This window comes from Centruroides vittatus, unplaced genomic scaffold (genome assembly GCF_030686945.1).
Source record: "Centruroides vittatus isolate TY-2023 unplaced genomic scaffold, ASM3068694v2 scaffold_435, whole genome shotgun sequence".
In the NCBI taxonomy this organism is placed as follows: Eukaryota; Metazoa; Arthropoda; class Arachnida; order Scorpiones; family Buthidae; genus Centruroides; species Centruroides vittatus.
In genome coordinates this window covers 3,166,499-3,184,161 of record NW_027122708.1, presented here as the reverse complement: position 1 = coordinate 3,184,161, position 17,663 = coordinate 3,166,499, and the positions used below count along the sequence as shown (strand labels likewise).

Sequence of the window (17,663 nt, the reverse complement as noted above, 5' to 3'; positions counted from 1 at the left end):
AAGTCAATTAGTTTTTCCATTGCATACCTGTGTAATCTATTTGTAGAGTTTTATTTGTCTATTTTATTATTAAAAAATAACTTTTTTTATAAATTGCAAAAACAATCTTCAAAAACAAGAATAACAATTTCTATTAAATAATTGTATTGTTCTATTTTACTTTATTTTTTCTTTGTTTCAGCTCTAAATTAAAAACTAATTATTAAAAATTTAGTTATACATATTTTCTAAGAACTTGAAATTAACAGATAACCTAGAAATACTTTTTATATATAAATTTTTGGCTTATTTAAATTACTATCGCATTTTTAATACAAATGTAATCTAAACAATCCAAAATCAAAATTCTGTAGCAGAGTTTAATTTTTTGCTTAATAACAAAAGTTATTTAGATTTTTCAGCTTCATCACTTTTTCATTTTATAATTTACAAAGGCTTTTTTAATGAATTTTAATCAAATTAATCTTTAATATAGTTATGACTTAAAAATATGCAACTTTTTCTAAATATTAAACATTAAAATAAAAAAAATTCAAAATTAAATATCAAAAATAAAATTACAAATACTTAAAATTTAAGATCATTTAACACCTATACAAATATATAAAACATTGATGGATTAAAAGATTTAAATTACCATATATCTCGGCAGATAAGACTTCAGATAAGACGAGGTATAAATTTTCGTCAAAGTTTTATAGTTTAAGCATATATCTGTCCTATAAGACAACCCCCAAACTATAAATGGCCTATGAATTTCGTTTAGATCAGCAATCATTATCTGGATAATGACACTATAGCGTATACGAAATTATGTCCTATTCGTAATTTTTTGAAAGAACATCAAATTTTATTTTCTTGCATCTGGTGGCACTGCCTTGCGATTATTGCAAACATTCACACTGATTCGGGCATTCAAGTAATAACCTTGATTATTCACAAAAACGTCATATGGCCTATTCTATTTTGTGGACATACTCTACTCTCTACTAGTAAATAATTACAATTTGTCTGTTTTACTATTATGGTTTTAATTTATATAAATTTCAATCTAATTTTTTTGTACCTGTCCTATAAGATGACCCCGGATTTCCGGGGCCTTTTTTTTATGATTCAACTATCGTCTTATCTGCCAAGATATACAGTATATAACGAGATTATCAAATTTAAATATAAGTTTATGTTGTGGAAAATTATAATAGGATAGTTTCTTAGTTTTCTAATTCTTAAAACATTATCATTGAAAATAATTTAGTGTAAAATGTTACCTATTGCATTCATGATTATCACAGATTAATAATTCCCCTGCTTGGCCACATATTACACAATAAGCCTAAATAAAATTAAATCGTTTTTAAGTTTAAAAATTTTAAATATTTGAATTTAAATATCAAATAATTTACAAATTATATGAATTTATTCACATTTGTTCCATCATCACCATAAGCAAACATAGTTTCTTTAATTTCATCCCTACAGTGTTTACATAAGCCACCTTCAATTAATGGATGCTGAATTACTATATCTGTGCAACTTGTATCACAGGCAATGCAAATATCTGTTAATATTAAAAATTAAATTTAAAAAAATCTATTAAAAAATAAAAAAATTATTTAAAAAGTTTATATTCTACAAAAGAAAATAATATTCAAAGAAATTTAACCATTCTTAGAATCAAAAGGACTTAAGAAAATGTCAAAAATTTTATCTTAAATTTACTTTGTTTTCTTATTTGATTCTAAGAATATGAAAGAATAAGAAATCATCTTTCTAAAAACATCCAATGCAATTCATTACTGAGAAATTATTGAAAAACAATAAAAACACCAACTATCTCCCCTATAATTCAGTTATGTTGGTTTGTTTGTTTATTAAGTTATGGAAATGTAACACTTGGGCGATCTGCCTAGGGGGATGCCTTCCGGTAATCTTTTAAGGGAAACTGGCCCCTATTCAGGCATTACAGACGTGGAAAAACCCCGGAAAACACCATGTGGCCAGCCGATCCTGGCAAGGCATGAACCCACATTCGAACTCCCTGTGTTCAGGGAATGGAACTGCTTGGCCAATGGTGGGGTAATTCAGTTAAAACAAATGAATTTAATATATGAACAAATGTTTTCAACTGTTTTTAAAAGCCATCTTCAGGTAGTGGAATGTTACATAGAATAAAATTCAAAAAACAAAATTTAAATAAGAAAATCATTAAACATATGCGGGTGGTTGCATGCATTAAAGAATGTTGAAGAAAAATAATGAAATCAAGATTACAGGTGATAGTTAGTGCTTTTATTATAATTTCATCCAGTTTTGCAGTATTTTTAATCTATATTGAAAAACTGGAAATAAACAAAAATTTTGTCATTACATAAACACTTTTATAATATTAAATTATTACAAATGTTTAAAATACAAATTTTTTTTAAATATATATTAATGTCTAAAATTAATAAATATATAAATCTAAGATACCTTCAATCTTTAAAACTCCCTCACGCACTTTTTTCAATGCACTATCTGAAAAAATTTCAAATTTTGCATTAATTGCAATTCTTAGCTTGTAAATTAATCAATTTGTAAAAAATAAAAAAATTTATTACAATTTTATGCATGTTATTTCAAAAGATAAGATCAACTGAACAGATAGAAAAATGTGTGTAGAATAAATAATGTAAGAAAGCTTTCTTGTATTCACTACGGTTTAGTAAAGAAAATACTTTAAAAGTAATGTGCTCATTTCAAATATTACCAATTAAACAATAAGCAGATACACGCTTCATGTTAACAAGACAGAAAGTAATATATTAAAATAACTACCTGACATTGTTTGATAACACTAGTCAGTGATGAACTCATTGCGTTGGAAATTTTAACACTTTTAAGCTATTGCCATCATGACAAATCCAAAACTGCAGCCAGAAAATTCTTATGAATTTTTTGGTATTAAACATGTATGTTTATGCAATATCATTTTGTGACAGAAATAAAATCACAAATAAATATTATTTACATTTCCATTTGTGTACTTAATACAAAATTAATTTATTTGTTGAAACTGTTTCATTACTATTGTGTCACTTTCCGGAAAATTCTAGATGATTCATGTTTACAAAGGAAAAAAGCTACAAAAGATATTAAAGGAAGTGGAAAGGCCAGAGTATTAAGTATGTTGACATTCACCAAAACGTTTTCTTTATTAATTAGATCCTTTACAATCTCAACTACTCCCTTCTGACATGCCATTAGTTTGTGTTTCTTCTGGAAAATTCCAGAAGAGGAATTGTATATATAAATAAAAGCCAGTCTATACCTTATTTTATGGACTATAAGACGCTACGGACTATAAGACACAGCTTAATTTTTAAGCAATTTAAAAAAAAAAAAAAATACCTATAAGATGCTACGGACTATAAGACACACCTGAATTTTGGAGGCAATTTTTTAAAGAAAAAAGTGCGTCTTATAGTCTGTAAAATACGGTAATTTAATTACTGTTGGAGGATATGTCAGTATTTCCAATTGCATATGATGCAGCTTCACCTGTATCATGTATGCAACATAAGAGTGTGCATTAACATGCAACAAAATGACACCAGAGCTCAGTTTCCAGGTCACTTTGCTTTAATGGCAGCACACAAATAGTCTAATGTGGTGCATAGTTCTGTGCATTTATGCTCTGATCAGTAGTTTGAATTCTAGAAGCAGTGGGCCCTTAGATAACTGCTGTGTAGTCTGACTTGGATTCTATGATTATGTAATTTTGATTGAAACTGACAAAAAAAAAAAAAAAATGAAAGAAAGAAATATGAGTCTACAATTGAGGGAAATACTATATATTTTTTTTAAGTATCTGTAATGTGATTATTTCTTTTTATACATTTATTAACAATTTTTTAAAGTAAAAAATAAAAATATAAAATAAAAAATAATTACAAATATTCAGCAAATAAAATTAAAAACAATGTAAAGTAAACCTGTAATAATACAGTATACAGTAAGATTGTTTTGTAATAATAAATAACATTATTTGTAATTAATGAATACTTACTTTCATTTACTAACTGATCATTTCTAGAAACACGAGGGATAAGAGATATTCCTTTATCTGTCCATACAGATTCTAAATATTGAGCTTTAATTCTATTTAACTGTTTTCTAATATGTTCTGAAATAGGACAATCTGGAAAAAGAATAACTAAATTTATTTAACTGATAAATTAATACAGTCAAACCTGTTTTTATGCAAGGGATAGGGACCGCATTAAAAAAAACGCATAAAAAAAAATCTCACGAAACTTCACAAATGGCTGTAAATAATAGTTTTCGCGACACAATTAAAAAATATTTTTTTTATGCGGTCAACAGGGACCGCATAAAAAAGTCTCACATAGAAAATAACTCAAAACCGTACGAAATAGAATTTATTGACAACAGATGTCAGCACTTGACTGCATCGTCTGGTCTATCGTCTGTTTTACATATTTTTGTCCAGGTGGTGTTTTGTTGACTTAAAAAGTAAATTATTTCATTTTTCGCATATTCATGCAATAATATTACTATAATAAGTGCATTTATGCTATAATAAGTTTATTTAGCTATAATAAGTCAACGTAAGACATGACGAATCGCACGAGACTAGTCGCCAACTATACCGCACAAATTAAAAATTCGCATTAAAAAAATCGCACAAATAAAAATCGCACATAAAAAGAGCTTATAAAAACAGGTTTGACTGTATTATGTATTAGAATTAGTGCCTATAATTTAATAAGAAACAATAACTGAAAGATAAACATCATATTAGCTATTTCAAATGAATTACATAACTGAGAATATTAAAAATATTTTCAAGAACTAATTTTTTATTCTAGATTTTTCTAAATTATATAATTATATTCAAAATTAATTTCTAATTACTAATATTACCACAAGGTAGCAACTTAACTGCCTAGCTTTATGCTATTTTGAAGAGATCCAAACGATATCAAAAAATTTTTAGGTACTAAATTGAATTTATTGAACTGAAGTTATAGTATAATTATAACATTTTAAAGTAATATTAAAAACACGTAACAACATTTGTTCTTTGGTGCATTTTAATTTTGAAAAAAAGAGAATTCATCTTTTCCTGGAAGTGTGCAAATGCAATATTCATTATATACCACATATAAGTATGTGCAATTCAACAATACTAAATACAATTTTCACAATATTATTATGCAGTAATAAACAAATACCAGTTGATTACATGAAAGTAGAACAAACAAGGAATTTATTAAAGCTACAAGTCAGACTAGGCAACACTAAGAACTGAAACTGCTTATTGAACTGCTGACTCATGGTCTGACTTGCAGAATCAACAAACACCTCCTGTGTTCTGTTTTCATTTGATTACCTTCCATAACTGTGTTTGAACAAAATTTGATTGAAATAAATGTTAAATTCATAAGTAAAAATTATCATCTTTGATCAACTTCAAATTCTAAAATTCATGTTGTATAATATTGTTTGTCTACATATGAATGTTATTTAAAATTTATATCTAAAAAACATATTTATTTTATAAATATGTTTAATGTTAAAAAAATAAAATCAAAATCACACCCAGCAGAGAGAAGTAATTACTAATTAACCACTGATTTGTTACCGCTGAGAAAACATTTATTTAAAGATGCACAAACACTTTCAGTCTAATTTGTAGACCATCTTCAGGTGACATTGTTTGGAACACCAAATTATCAAACATTCCAAATAGATCATCAAGATGAAACATTCTAACATTTAAAAGTTACAGGAGGAAGAGCATGCATATTCCACATACCCTATGAAAACCTGCATTAATAATAAAAAAGGACTATATTGGAGTTACCAGAAGAAACCTAGGGATTCAACTTGAACATAAATATAGTGTTAACAAAAGAATTTGCAATACAGTACTATCCATGATGTTGGAAGCAGAAAGCTCTGTAGTAAAATGGAATGAAGCAGATATAATTAGAACATTACACTCTACAGAAGAACAAGCAGTGAAAAAATTGAAATATATAGAAACATATTGGTAGATCAATGCATTAATGACAGAGATGCAGAAGGATTACCATTAGAATGGAAATTCATCATATAAAAAAAGTTTCTATATAGTTTCCTTCCAACCTCATGGACTACAATATATTTAGTTTATTATATTTTATTTTATGGTATGCTTATTTATTTTTGATTTAGAAATTATGTTTTATGGTTGTATTTAGATACAATCAAACTCAGTTATAACAAGCACTAGGAGACTGGCAAGATTTCCTCATTATATACATTGGTTGTTATATCCACGAAGAGCAGTGATGAAACTAGGGAGAAAATGGGTGGCTATTTTAGGTGCAAACACATAGGGGCACCTCATGTTTGTACCTAAAATAGGAGCAAAATTTGTAGCTACAACACTGATTATTGGTGAAATCTATCTTTTAATTTTTAATTCTAAATAAATTGATAGATTCAAAAAACAAAAAAAATTATGTAATTACATTATACTGTATTTTTATTAATAGTTGTATAAACTTATAACTGCATATTTAACCTTATAACTTACCATCTTAAATAATGTTCTATTTGGAATGTTTGATAATTATTCTAAACAATATCACCTGAAGATGGTCTATAAATTAGGCTGAAAGTGTTTAATGCATCTTTAAATAAAGATTTCTTAGCAGTCATAAGATGATTAGTGATTAATTAAGAAAAAATAAAATTCAGAAAAGTTAGAATATATTAAAATTATATAAAAATTTTATTTGAAAGTGAAAATATTTTAGTTCATATATATTGAAACAAAATTTAATTAAATGATCAATAATTAAATTATAATAACTAAACTAAATGGATAAAATTTCTGAATAAATAAATTCTCCATACCAACACTTGGTGAAAATGGATTTGCTTTTTTACATTTATTGGGAAAACCATCTTTAGCCCATTTCAGTAAAGATTCTGGATCCTTTGTAATTGTTCCATTTACATTAACTCTATTTGCTAATTCCTGCAATTAATAATAAAATTTTTTATTACTTTAATAAAAACAAAATATTAAAAGATAGCAATAATTGTCTAAGCAAAATATTGAAGTATAAATGATAATTCAAACAAATTTTATAAGTCATATTTTTTAAAGCTATTTTATTTAACAATTTCAGAGAATTAACTTATCAGAATATACCAGATTTCAATTTAAGAACTTTTTAATTCTAGATTAAGTTTACAGGTTAGGTTATAATAATTTTAATCGTAAATATAGACATTACAATTGGCAATTTTAAAGAGTTTTTGCATTCAATTAACCAAAAGAGTGTAAATGGTTATCATAAATAATTAAAAAATATTTTATTTATAATATTAATTTATTTTTCAATAATATTAAAAAATATATAAACAAAATAATTTCCAGTAACAGTATCCATACAGACAGAGCTTGTGCTTGACTACAAAATCTGTGAGTCAAATTGATTTGATTGTTCTAAAACAGAGTCAAATCTTAAAATTTGCAAGTCAAAGTACTATATATACATCAGTATGTATGGTTCTTTGACTTCACACAAGGACCAAATTTTAGCTTGTATTTAACACGAGCAGCTCTTATTGGTCATTTAAGATGGCCCTCCTAACTTTTAACTTACAGATCAAAAACAGAATTGGAGAAACTCCAGAGAAAACTGTGCATATATTGCTAAAAACAAATTAGAAGGAAGCTATTAATCATTCCTTACAAAAAATTATTAATGTTTGGTTACATTAGGTGAATTTAGTAGTCACTCACCAGCAATTTACTCTTGCTACCAAACTCATACAATGTAATTACTTTGACTAGTAAACTCTCTTGATGACTCATCTAAATAAGTAAAGTTGAAGACCAAGATACTTTTGTTGCTACTCATCCACAAGTTTACTCTCTGAACAAGAAATATGCACTGTATAATCATATATTCTATATATTATTATACAGAATATATATCTATATATTCACTATACATCATCTGTTGGCTATGCAAGTACCACAATCAACAGATGATGTATATGGGTAGCTCATATGAGAATTTTATTTTGCTTATATTTTGATAAATGAACTTTGAGAAAGAGAGAATAATCACATTTTTCTTCCAGAAATCTAATAAACAATATTTATTTATTTTAAGGAATCCTTTGTTCCAAATTACATATGTGTGTATTTGAAAAAAGACAGTTTTTTAACTTAAAGTTACATTAAAATTAGACGTCACAATTTTTCATATTATCATATAGTTTAAAGATTATTACATTTTATTACTTTTTAGTGTAACATTGAAATAAAGTGAGTAAACAAACTCACTAGACCAGTGTATGGAAGTGTCAACTTGTTAACTCTTTCATGAATTTATACACTCACAAATAGCTAGTAAATTTGTCTAAAGTATTAAAAATTTGCCGGGACAAATTCACATTTAAGAAAAAATATAATTTCTTACAAGACTATACATCTACATGAGTCTTTATCCTTCCAGTCCCTTCACATGCTTTTCAGAGGCAATAACAAATCTACGGCAGAACTGACCTTTTGTTGGAGGCTACTGTCCGCCATCCAATGTAAAACAGTTATAGAGTCCTCCTAGCGGTTATTGCCTCTGAAAAGCGTGTGAAGGGACTGGAAGGATAAAGACTCATGTAGATGTATAGTCTTGTAAGAAATTATATTTTTTCTTAAATGTGAATTCGTCCCAGCAAATTTTTAATGTAATTATTATTTTTTAAGAATATGTATGCTACTGCTAGAGGACTCTATAACTGTTTCACATTGGATGGCGGACAGTAGCCTCCAATAAAAGGTCAGTTCTGCCATAGATTTGTTATTGCCTCTGAAAAGCGTGTGAAGGGACTGGAAGGATAAAGACTCGTGTAGATGTATAGTCTTGTAAGAAATTATATTTTTTCTTAAATTGTCTAATGTAATTTAGGTTTTATTGTGGATCATAAAAGAGTACCTTACATCTTCTAATGCAATTCTTTGTGTAGCATGCAAAACTGCAATGAAAACAGAATATCAATGGAAAATAATATATTATAATATTTTCCTTCTCTTTTGTTTTTTTACAATATTTTTTTCTTTAAAATATTAAATTATCTTTTGGTATTTTTTGATGCTTTACTCATATCACCTTCAGTTAACTTTCTCTTCAATGTTTTAATGGGACAGTAACTGAAGACTAAAAATATACAAAAGCAACACAAGTGAATGCGATTTCCTTCCTTATTAATTTTGTGTGAAGATTTTAACAAACATGACCAAATTTATCATATTTCAGCTCCTCTTATTAGCACTGTGTTAAATCAAAATTTTGATATCAATACTGAGCTTGATATTGAGATTCCTTAATATATCGATATTGATTCTGTAAACATATATCAGTTTCAGTACATTGATATTCTAAAATCTAGAATATCAATATTTTAAATATATATTAATTTTGGTTTGATATATTGTTATCAGCACAACATTAATCCTATCTATTCTTATTCTTATCTGATAATTTTAAAGTCACTAAATTGTTGCAACTTTCTTGTATGTTTTTCTGATATAAAATTTTAAATTTTTAATTCATAAAATTAATTCATATTTTAAAAAAATTAACAATTGTAAATTAGACAATCAATCAGACTTCACAGAAAATGAACAAATATTCAAATTTAGCATCCTTAAAAACTGTAGGTATATATTTGTTGTTTGCTCATATGTTATTGAATAATTCTCATTTTAAATGCTCTATTCTCACTGACCAGACAGCAAATGAATCTGCTGCAGATGAAGGATGAAGATACCTTTGGGGAGAAAATAGAGGATAAAGTTTATTCAACTAAAAGTATTTATTAACCTCCTCCTGGATGAGAGGATATCTCATTATTTATCCTAAGTTTCATTGCATTTGCTCAATTTCTTCTTTACATATATATATATTATTGAAATTATATGTGTGTATGTATGTATGTATATATATAAAGAAGAAATTGAGCAAATGCAATAAAACTTTTTGAAATATGAATATTATTGAAATATAATTAATCTCTATCTGTTCTGTCATCAATCATTTCATTTACACTTAAAAAACTGGGTTTTGTTCTATAATTTAATAAAATGTTCTGAAAGGTGTTAAGGAAATCCTTCAAACTGAATTCAAATTGCTTTTCTATGAATAAAAATCTTTTTAGAAAACTTAAATGAACTTTTTTCTTTTTATTTATTTGTGATGATAAGTATACAGCTCAAGTATACCATAAGAAAAGCAACTTGAATTGGTTTTGAAAAGATTTTAATTATTTAATAAATTAATGCATTTTCTCAAATATTAATTGTAGTAATGTTCTACTGATGAACTGTTTGTATGAAAGTAATCAATTAAAAAACAAATTGTTATTGAAAGTATATCAATAATACCAAAAAACTTTTCATACTATTAATAGTTCAGAATATTAATGAAGTGTGAAATATTTAAGTACTTTAACTTCACAGAAAATATTATTATTATTATTGATTGAAATAAATGATAAAATATTACATCCAGTGTAATTTTTATACAAGAAAAACATTTATATACCTGTAAAACTTCAATGATACCTCTTTCAAATTTATTTCCTGCAAATTCATTATATTTCCTATTAAAATGAGGAATAAATTCAAGAAGCATATTTCTGGGTACCTAAAAATACAAAAAACACTTAATCATTAGAAAAATTTTTTAAATAAATTCCAATTAAATATAAATAAATATCTAATAGAATAAAAAGTCATTTATGTTAAATACTATGCTAAAATTATCTTCAATTTAAATTTGAAATAACATATTAAAAATAACAGATATTAGAGGAATTAATATTTTTGTTATTAGCTTAAGTTTAACATGAGAAGGCATGAAGAAGAAAAAGTAAGCTTTACTAAGCAAGCTTCAGTCAGAGATTCTGTAAAGCACCAAAAAGTGCCCTACAGAGTGAATACTGCAGTCAAACAAGATATTAATAACAAATATTAATAACCACTTTAAGCCCAAGGAGCTGCCAAGATGAAGAGAAACCAGAGATTGGCCTCTGAGGATTAAGTAAAGAAATTTATTTCCTGCTATTTAATCTTAAGCTTAACTCAAGATGTTTACTGAAGAAGACATTCGAGCACAGTTCAATTGAAACAGGAACTAGAAACATGCAATTTAAAGAAAAGTGGCCCAAAACATAAACTGCAACAATGTTTGTTAGAAGCAATTAGGATCAAAAACATGACCATTGAGAAAAACAAAATCAAGACTAAACCAAATGATGGCATGTTAGCTTCTAACTCCACTATAGATACCATATTACTCATGATCAACCTGAACAAGATCAAAGTGAAAAAGTAGAACAAATAACTAATTGTCTGATTAGTGATGTTCAAGATGTCTAGATAAGTCCAACATTGGACATGATGTATAAATTAATAAATTAATGGAAATGATGATGCAGCAAAAACAAATGAACAGCAGCAAATGAGCCATGCCGTTATAGAAATACAAACTATACCAGATATCGACCAGATATCTGAGATACAAACCAGATATCCAGATATACCAGATATCTTGGGTATACAAACTATACCCAATCATTATCAGAATTTAATGGTTATACAACCGAAAGTGCAGAAGAATGGATACAACATATAGAAATTATTAAAAACCAACAAAAGCTAGCAGAGAGGCAAATATTGCCATTGGCAATCAGTAAGCTGAAAGGATCTGCTTTAGATTAGCAATATGCAACTGGTTGGAAGATCAAGAACTAGGAAGACTAGAAACATTCTTGTCAAGAATTTGGAAAGAGAATTACATTGTGTTTATGGTGTAAATGGGTGGAAGCAAGAATGCAACAACCTAATGAATCTCTCACTCAATATTTTAATTCTAAGTTAAGACTATTTATACATTTGATGCTGACCTTTTCTACTGCAACAATGACCAGGATGATATTATTAAGAAAATACTCGTTTAATCTGTTTTTATGAATTGTTTTAATGTTTCATAAGCAAGAAACGAGAAAATTCACATCCAGGCGTTAAGTGTTAACGAATATCGCTATAATTACTAGCGCTTTCGACGAAACTATTTTCGTCTTCCTCAGGTGGATAAAAACGGATAAAATCCTCTTTCGAATCAAAAAATTTTCGAAATGCAAAAACCGCTTTAGAACTTTGGAACACACTCACCAATGGAACAGAGCGAGAAGAAATTTAAATGTGTGCGTGTGGTGACGTAGCACATGCGCTATAAATTATTGAAATGTGGAGCTAGAGGTGTTGTTTTAATCTGTTATATAAGTTAACCCACATAACAGGCAAATCAAGCCATTGAAGCAAAAACATCAATTTCTTCCGTCTTGGGTAACTCATCCTGCAATGAGTATAGTTTTTACAAGTTGGATGTTGTTGCACTCTACCCCTCGGTTCCTCAGTTCGAGGCTGTCATGCTTGCAAATAGTCTTCTCATCAAGGAGTGCTTTACAGCGCAGCAGGTCTTAGAGATACGTGACGCCTTGCTTTTTATTACCGAAAACAATTATTTTCGGTTTAATGGGAGGATATACCTACAGAAGCAGGGGGTCCCCATGGGCTCACCGCTTTCTGCGGTATTGGCGGAGTTACTCATGAGGCATGTTGAGCAAAGGGTCTTCAATTTCCCCCTCACCATAGCATATCCATTGTTATACCTCAGATATGTAGACGATATCCTTGTTGCTTGGCAGGACACGGAGGAGGATTTCCTCACCTTCAAATCTTCACTCACGAAAGTTTATTCTACCATCAGCTTTACCTGGGAAAAAGAAAATGAAGGGGCTATTGCGTTTTTAGATCTAAACATCTCCAAATCCCAGGGAACTTTATCGTACTCCGTGTTCCATAAATTCAACTGCTTACCACCTTTAATCCCTGCTACAGCATTCCAGCCGCAGCATTATGTTAATGCAGCTATCGCCCCATTAATTAGAAGGGCTTTTTTGTTATCTTCCAGTCAAACAGCTGTCGACATTGAACTTAATGCCATTCGCTCAGCAGTAAACGCGGCGGGGTACACTAATGCCAAGTACAGGTACCTCCTAAACAAGGTCAAAAGATCGCTCTTTCCTCCCACGGCCTTACATGTTCCAAACGAATGCACGGTAGTCCTTCCCGCATTACCGTTCTGTGGCCGAGTCACCATACGTATTTGCCGTGTTTTTAGGCAACACGCGCTCTTTCTACCAGTCTCCCCACGGCCAAATCTTAGGAGGCTACTGTGCAACGACAGGGATGCTACCTCCGTACTAGAGAGGTCTGGAGTTTACTCCATCCCATTGGAAAATACTGCTTCCGGTATTCGCACCCACTACGTTGGTGCGACAACCAGAATGTTGGCCTGTCGTATTTCCGAACACCAACTTTCCATCAGGGCAGGCAAAGCAGACACCGAACTAGCAAGAATGGTGTTACAGCACCCATACACCCCGCTATGGGACCAGGTGATGATGCTCAGGCATTGTAATAACAGGAGCATCGTGTTTATTTGGGAGGCCTTTCTTACCGCTGCACTAAATCCGTGCAACACGCCCACGCTTGATTTGCCTGTTATGTGGGTTAACTTATATAACAGATTAAAACAACACCTCTAGCTCCACATTTCAGTAATTTATAGCGCATGCGCTACGTCACCACGCGCGCACATTTAAATTTCTTCTCGCTCTGTTCCATCGGTGAGTGTGTTCCAAAGTTCTAAAGCGGTTTTTGCATTTCGAAAATTTTTTGATTCGAAAGAGGATTTTATCCGTTTTTATCCACCTGAGGAAGACGAAAATAGTTTCGTCGAAAGCGCTAGTAATTATAGCAATATTCGTTAACACTTAACGCCTGGATGTGAATTTTCTCGTTTCTTGCTTATGAAAGAGATCGGCGTGCAGTCCACCATCGTTACGATTTGTTTTAATGTTTAATGTCATTTTACAAAAATATTTATATAATGTCAAATTTAAAATCTATTTTGAATTGTTTTCATAAATACATTAGTTTAAGATAATAAGACATGGTTGTATATAACTTAGAATTTCTTTTATTCTTTTTCTTCTTAGAAAAAATAAATTTCAAAATAACACTTTTTGACTATTTATCCTGTAATATATATAGTTATCTTAATCTTATCTTAATTTATATGTTAAAAATATATATATATGTTAAGATAAATACAATGGATTCTCAAATTAGGCGAGTGTTGCATTATAAGTAAGTTGTGTATTTTAAATGTCACATATGAACAAACTTTTATCATTTAAGCTAATAATAAATGCCATTGCCATTGTTCTGCATGCATGAATTTGACCCTACTAATATGATATAGATGTAAATAATGGAGTGCACCATACTAATAAATAGTTACAATAAATAACGTATAGCACAGATATAGTGAAAATAGTTTGGAAAAGTTAAGAATAAAACATTTAGTATTCCTGATGAAGTTTGCATTGATGCAAGTGAAAGTGCTTGAAGAGTAAATTTATTTTTCACATCCTTCTGTGTTTTAACACCCAATTTAAATTTCATGTTCTATATTTAATGATTGTAGTGTACACCTTCATTAGTTTTTGAATATTTTTAAATAATGTATAATGATTTTTCAATTGCATTATTCTAAATTACTTATTTCAAACATACATAATTTGAAAACTCACTGGGCTCAAAATATATTACTTTGAGTATTAATATATGCAGGTTCATACATGCATTTCAAATATCATCATCATTTTTGTTGCTATAAGATCTGGAAAAAATATTATTACTAGATATCTTTCTCAATTTTTATTAATAATTTAAGCATACATACCGGAATACCTGAATTATTGTGATTCTCAATTTATTGCAATTTATAATTTGATACCAAAATTCCAATTATTGCACTCGAAATTCAAATGATCACAGCTGCAAGACATAGTTTACTACATATGCAACCAGAGTTACATTTAGTTTGAGTCGCCACTCTCCAGATAGTGCTCTTGTAGTGTTTTATTTTTATCTGATGGCACCTGCTCACTACTTACCGGTAACTGTCCACCTTTGCCTGAAGTACAGTACATGTAAATATTTATTTCCCTTCTTATTTACTAATACAATGAATGCTAAAAGAAACAAGGATGATATCAAGCCTACAGCTATCAAGAAACGTAGAGCCATTAGCTTAGAAGATAAGTTGCATATGATAAATAAGTATGAAGTAGGCATAATCAAAGCAAAAATTGCAGGAGAGTACAGTCTAAACCAACGGTTCCCAACCAGTGGATCGCCTTAGCTTTTTTGGGGGTCGGCTTAATGTTAATAATTTATTTATGCTTGGCAACACACGAGATATGCAACGTAATCAGTGGGCAGCCGGCACCTGCACCTCTCCTTATGCCTGGTGAAATTCGACTGTAACAAACTAGCCGGGTATAGTTGAGACCTCCGTTAACAAGGCCATTTTGCACATCATACTTTTAGTGGTGCTTTGTAGCCCTGATTCTGTTACTCGGCGTCGCTGCTAGAGGCACCTCAATCTAGTTTCGTCATTCCTTCCACTAGCTCTGCAGTCTGAAGTTAAGAGGTTAAGCAGATGCAAGCTCAATCATCACATTAATAATTAATACTTAATAAAAAATATCATCACTATTGTTAAGTTCTAAAATATATTTTGTCAAACCTTTTATTTTTTGTTTTATTGATCAAATATGACGGATGCAAAAGGGGGTCGAGAACATTTTTAAAAAACTAAAAAAGGTCGCAATTAAAAAAAGGTTGGGAACCACTGGTCTAAATGAATCAACTGTACTCATTATATATAAATAAAGATTAAAAAATAAACTTGTTTTTCTAAATGAACCTTCATTTTTTACTTAAAACATTTAATGCATTTCTTTATCACCCCATATATAAAATTTAATTAATAGATTTGAAAATCTTTGGCAATTGTGAAGTCCCTAAAATTGAGTCAAAATTATGAATAACTATAAAGTTCCTAAGTCTGGAAGTTTCAAAGGTCAAATCGGGTCAGGAACACATGTTGGTGAAGTAGACCAGACAGGAAGGAAACTTTCTTACTTATTTTAACCAGTTGTTTGCGGAGTACTGTTATTGGAGTAACCGGTTTTCGTTAAACTGTTGCGGAGTACTCCAGTTGGAGTAACTGTCAATTTTCTTTCGTAATTAACTAGTTGGTGGCGATTTAAGCACTGATTGGCTTTTATCTACATAGACTAAGTCTGTTTCAACGAATAAGATATTTGTTACCACCCCGTATTTTTAAATTTAGGCACAAAACTCCTCCATTCCATGTTAAGTCTATGGGAGACCTTTCTTTTGTTCATTTGACAATAAAATCCTAGTTAGCATGCCCGTTAAGTTCTAATTGGTATATTATAGCTAAATGACTATCCTTTGACCAATAAGCATTGACTTGGGTTTGTGTGGTGGGAACTTTCTTGGAAAAAGTTATACCAACTTCGAGCTACATTGTCAGCTACAAACGTAAACAAACAATTATAAATCGTTATTCTTATCTATTTTTAGCATGAATTTAATAAATTTTTATGTATATTTATCCTATTTAACAAATAAGCTTGTTTTTTAAGCCATTCAGCCATAAATCTTTCAAAAAACAAAGTACTTCCGGTTATGGTGGTACTTCCGTAATACATAAAATATACATGTATAGTCGTTAATATAATAAAGTAATAATCGCTTATTATAGTCTACTATTAGTACAATAAATTAAATAACGTATAAATAGAATCAAATACACATCATCAGTAATAAAAGTGTATTGACCTAGATTTAGAAAGGCCACCCCCCCACGCCGATCAGCGTTATAATCTATAGGCCATATTATTTCTCTACGTTGATTTAGAAAGCTGCAGTTTTTTTTATTTGACAGAAAATATACATGTCTAAGTAACATATGTAACAAATTAATGGAAAATTTATAAAAAAACGATTTTTTAAATATTTTAAAATCTTAAATTTTATTAATTTTTTTAAACGTACATAATATTTTGAAGTTAACATCCGTAAAGTGTAATATGTACGTGATAGAAAACTGAAAACAGATTATATCTACTACAATTTTTAAGCGAGATATCGCAAATTGAAAAACCACTTTAAAAACCACAAAACCTGTACGCAACGGCGGTGTTGTTTCGGATTATCGAGTGCGCAGCTGACAGGTTAAACAAATGCAACATGATGACAAACGACAGAGGGGAATGTCAACCGAGAGAGAGAGAACTTTGTCAAGGTGCTCGCAAACAGGTGTTGGGTCTAAACAATCGAGAAAAGGGGGGTTAATGACCAAAAGGACATCTGGTAGGCTGTTTAGATTCAAAGATGTCAGAGAAAAGGGCCAAAATCGAGTAAAACACGAGCACAAACTTCAAAAGCTCTGTCAACACCTCTCGAATCTTTCTCAACCCGGATCGGTCTCAGGTTTCACCTAGAGACAAAAGAATGACCAATCAAAAGGGAGGGAGAGGGCGAACAGGACCAATCAAAAGGGTAAGATGCAGGGAAAAATCCTATAAAACCCCCAAGTATGAAGGTCAAGCGTTGGTTCTCCTCAAGATTTTGGTGCATCCCC

At 29.7% G+C, this 17,663-nt stretch overlaps 1 protein-coding gene across 2 annotated transcripts in view; it reads right to left on the bottom strand.

Annotated features, from left to right (window-relative positions):
* The window catches only part of LOC136989046 (DNA (cytosine-5)-methyltransferase 3A-like), a 112,046-nt gene that overhangs the window by 38,766 nt on the left and 55,617 nt on the right, over positions 1-17,663 (bottom strand). For both annotated transcript variants that reach the window (XM_067287125.1, XM_067287126.1), the window contains 6 exons: positions 10,614-10,715; positions 6,910-7,033; positions 4,049-4,180; positions 2,473-2,517; positions 1,425-1,558; positions 1,269-1,333 (listed from right to left, as the gene is read on the bottom strand). In XM_067287125.1, the coding sequence (XP_067143226.1) occupies positions 1,269-1,333; positions 1,425-1,558; positions 2,473-2,517; positions 4,049-4,180; positions 6,910-7,033; positions 10,614-10,715 (602 nt within the window). The remainder of the gene's footprint in view (positions 1-1,268; positions 1,334-1,424; positions 1,559-2,472; positions 2,518-4,048; positions 4,181-6,909; positions 7,034-10,613; positions 10,716-17,663) is intronic.